At 38.4% G+C, this 4,763-nt stretch overlaps 1 protein-coding gene across 1 annotated transcript in view; it reads right to left on the bottom strand.

Annotated features, from left to right (window-relative positions):
• The window catches only part of LOC109836570 (UDP-glycosyltransferase 73E1-like), a 1,536-nt gene continuing 783 nt past the window's right edge, over positions 4,011 to 4,763 (bottom strand). The window contains exon 2 of the mRNA XM_020404514.1: positions 4,011 to 4,754. Coding sequence (XP_020260103.1) covers positions 4,159 to 4,754 — 596 coding nt within the window. The 3' untranslated portion in view covers positions 4,011 to 4,158. The remainder of the gene's footprint in view (positions 4,755 to 4,763) is intronic.

The following is a 4,763-nucleotide window of genomic DNA, read 5'->3' as shown; positions in this document are numbered from 1 at the left end:
GTGAGAGTATATTTTTGCTCATCATGCTGACACTAGTAGAAAACAGAGCATTGGCGATAGGAAAATCCGTCGCCAATGCAGTAAAATCCGTCACTAATACACTTTCGCGACGGGGAACAGTCCGTTGCCAATAATCCTGTCACCAATAAATATTGGCGACGGGGTCATCCGTCGCCAATGTTCATTGGCGACAGATATGTATTGGTGACAGAAAACATTGGTGACAAACTACATCCATCGCTAATAAATATTGGCGATGGGGAAAAAGCCGTCGCCAATGGACATTGGCGACAGGGCAAGAGTCGTTGCCAATGAACATTAGCGACGAAAGTAGTCCCGTCGCCAATGTTCATTGGCGACAAGAATATGGCTGTCGCCAATGTATGTAATCCAAAAAAAATTCTTTTTGAGCACCTCAATTAGGAATGTATACCTGTTGCTATCAATATTCACAATATATTCAACAATATTCACATTTATCGATTCACGTCCAACAATATTCACGTTCACAATCATTGATTCACATCCAACAATATTCACATTCATTGATACACATCCAACAATATTCACGTTCACGTTCATTGATTCACATCCAACAATTAATATCCAACAATATTAACATTCATTAATCCACATATATATAATCCGGAGGTCATAATATGTTCAACACAATCCAAAAGTCCACAAATGTAACAATATAATATTGACTTGAGAATTAAGAGGACCAGCATGATGAAACACATTATCACAAGGACAGTCGCACACATAATCATCCCTCCTTTCGTGTGTGTTCTTTCGACCTGCACACATAATCATACCTCCTAATGCTAGGAGATGTTGTTACATGGATCACTCATGCTTACCACATCTCTGCTGCCGAGAGTAGCATACATTGCAACGAACCCTGCATATCAAAGGACATAAAAGTAACTCCTGTTATGTCAGGTTTAAGAGTAAAAAAAAAGCATCGTAGAATCACATGAAGATGAATGTGTACATTAAATCACAGTCTTAATAATCTTACTCCCAGTTAATAAACTTTGCTATGGCTAGTTTTAGTAATAAAAAGAAACTGTTGAATTGAAATAAACTGCAATCTCTTGAGAACAGGAATATGAACTTGTTTCTAGCTGGTAATTTGGCGTACAAACAAGCATAAGCATGGAATACTATATGGAAACAAATATGCATATGTCGCATAATCACAAGACTTACCACTGTGGCGACCCATTAACTTGACAACGCCAATGTCATTCTCAACACTTGAAGCTTCAACATGGGCTGCATTGATCGCTCTCTGGGCCTCCTCAACAGCAATATCAAAACCAAAGGACTTGTATCCATGGTATCGTGACCTCCATGTGATGAACCATAGACAAAAAATTTTCAAATTTCTGTTCAGAATTCAGTAACTCTAAATAATGAAAAGAGAAGCAGTAATAAATACCAATGAAGAGATCACTGAATCAGCATCAGCTACATCACGTATATAATGAACTCCAGGCAAGTTTCCTCTAATATTTTCCAGAAATCTGAAGTAGAATCAACATGTAATTGGTGTAACAGATAAAGAGCATTCCTCTGTTTAGAAAAAGAAAAGAAAAAGAAAAAGAATAGCATGCCAATTAGCAAATTTCCCATTATGTTTCAGTATCAAGGCCTACTACTGGATCTTGATATAAAACCTTCGAAGCAGCGTTTAATTAATTTCAATAAGTTTGCAGTAGGATAAAACCATAGCTATAAAGCATGTTCAAACATTTAATTAATTTGCTTCCATTTCTGCCAAATGCATCTGATATTGTGCCTGCTTGAAAGCAAAATACTAGTTAAAACACAATGTATAGGGCATCATGGTATGACAAGTAGAATGACACAAAAGATTGCTCGAAGCATCACAAGGTACTGACATATACTCTATAAACTCTAAAGTAACATCTCTTGAATTAATTATGAAGTTGAATCGGGCATAGCTAAATGACTGTATCTATGAAAAGTTAAGACACAAGGAAAGCCCATGATGGAGGATGTAAAAACCCAAAGGTTCACAAAGGTAATGTGTCATGCCTTAAAACATAGATAAATTAGGAATATAGGATAGGCATCAAGACATGACGTAGTAAAATTAAACTTATAAAACTCTAAGAGAACTTTATCCAAACTATTTTTATCTGTTTCTTTAGTGATTAAATCTCATTAAGCTCTTCTCACATTTATTAATGTTGTTTGCAGGGTCAAGTTCATCCGTAAATGAAGCCAATTAAGAGTATTGGAGATCATCAAATCTGCTAGCATAAAGAATAAAAAAGATAATAAATTTAAAAAATAACATAGACTTCCTAATTAATTGAAAAGATCTATGATAAGTTCTGATATATCATTAGCAAGATTAATATGAGTACATGTTCGTAACACGTATTGGCGACGGCATCAACATTGGTGAAGAACGGGGTCCGTCACCAAATTAGTCCCTCAAATCTTCAATATTTCAAAATTACTCACTCAAATCATGGAAATTTATATTACATCCCTCTAGGGCTGAGCATGGTTCGGTCCAAACCGAAAAAACCGACCGAACCGACCGAACCGACCCGAAAAAATCGGTTTTATGAGTAGGGCGGTTCGAGTCGGTTTGAAAACTTTTTAACCTGAACCGACCGAATATAATGCAATACTACTAATTCTGATCTTAAACCCTACCCGACCCGTCCCCAAAGAGTCAAAGAATCAAACCCTAAACTTATTTTCTGAATCATTATGGGTTAAAAACAATATCATTATATCAGTGTTTAATGCTTCATAATCTCCTACTTTGTTGATATTTTTTTCTTTAACACAGTTTGTTGTTTGATAAGAAGTTTGATAAAGTTAGAACCGAATAAACCGAACCGAACCGCACCGAACTGACTTGCAATAATTCGGGTCGGTTTTGAATTATAGACGGTTCGGTTCGGTTATTCAAATTTTGGTAAAAACCGAACCGAACTGACCGTTGCACACCACTACATCCCTCAAATCATAGTAATATTTACTATTAGGTCCCCTTGTTAACACCGGTTATATTTAAAAAAATATTCTTTAAATCTAACTATTATTACTAGTTACTCTTGACTTTAAATTTTAAAATGTTAACCTGTATGGACCCAGTTTACCCGTTAAAACGTGAAAACCAAATTCATTAAAAAATAATTCCTCCAACTCTAACAGATATCATCTACGTTACTTTGTACTGGGCGCAACGAGTAGGATGATTGGTATCAGGGTCGGTTCAATTTTGGGAAAACTTCACCGAGGTGGAGAATTGTAGAAACGGTGACGAAGAACAGTAAAAACAAAGCAGACATTTGGGTGTTGGCCGGTCGACCGCGAGGACAAGCCCGGTCGACCAGATTCATGCACATAACAGGGGGAAGTTTCGGCTCCCTGACCGGTCGACCGCGAGCTCTAGCCCGGTCGACCAAATCATGTTGCTTCTGTAGGCTGAGTTTTCAGCCTGTTGGCCGGTCGACAGCGGGAAGCAGTCCGGTCGATCGCGATGCGGTTTTGGGCCTGGGCTCGGTTTCCTGATCTGTTTGGGTTTCGATTTTGATATAAATACAAACACGTTTTAGGGTTTCTAATAGGGCACAAAAAGAGAGACTTTTGAGCACTTTGTCTGGAAGAATTTGTGAGGGATTTCAGAGTTTTGTTTGTGAGATTAAATTGAGTGATTGTAATCACTATTTGTACTATCTCTCTATTAGTGAAAACTATCACATCCTTGCCCCATGGACGTAAGCACATTGCCGAACCACGTAAAATTGGTGTCTTGCTTGTGTGATGCTTGTTTTTTGGTTGTTGATTTGTGCTCCTATCTCGTTCGTTTGTTGTGTTTCGGATTCTGCAGTACACAACAATTATTTCCACAGTTATTGATGGAAGGAGTCAGGAAATGTGCTGAGAAACTTAGGTTTGAATTATAGAGCATATAGAATTTTTCATAGATATTGACTATATTCCTTTTCTGATCTCGGAATAATTAAACATATCCAGCTACTTCAATAGAAGAGAGGAATAGAACAAATACAAGAGTCGGAGGTTCATCCAGCCATTAACGATTCAAAGAATGACAAAACAAGAGCTCTTCGATTTTCTACCTACGTGATAGTGTTCCTCTGATCAATTATTTGCTTCCATGTGCTGAATCAGGTGCATAAGGTTGGAGTAAGAAGTTCCTCCTTCTACAGCCTCTTGAGCCTTTTCAGCCAACTCCTTAGCCCTCTTCCTCCTCTCTTTAGCTTCTTTGCCTTCAGCGAACAAATGGCGTACTGCTTTCTCTACATCATCCTTCTTCACCAACACATCCCTATTCTCGACTCCCCATATAGTCGGAGATTTTACCCCCAGCGATACTCCGATTCTCAAAACTTCCACTATTAGTTTCTCGTTCAAGAATTGGTCGCTATAATTAGGCCAAGTTATCATAGGAACACCTGCTGACACAGACTCTAATGTTGAGTTCCATCCACAGTGTGTTATAAATCCTCCAAGCGCTGGATGTGACAAAATCATCACTTGTGGTGCCCATCCTCTAATTACAAGCCCTCGGTCCCTCGTTCTTCTTTCAAACTCAGAGAGCCATACCTCCACCTCGAAACACATTTCTCGGTCTTTTATGACCCAGATGAACGGACAATCGCAAGCCTCCAAGCCCAATCCTATCTCGATAAGTTGCGCAGGAGTTGTTCGAACCAGGGTACCGAAACTCACGTAAACTACGGAGC

Source organism: Asparagus officinalis, chromosome 1 (assembly GCF_001876935.1).
Source record: "Asparagus officinalis chromosome 1, Aspof.V1, whole genome shotgun sequence".
Taxonomy (NCBI): domain Eukaryota; kingdom Viridiplantae; phylum Streptophyta; class Magnoliopsida; order Asparagales; family Asparagaceae; genus Asparagus; species Asparagus officinalis.
This window is presented reverse-complemented; position numbering and strand designations above follow the sequence as displayed.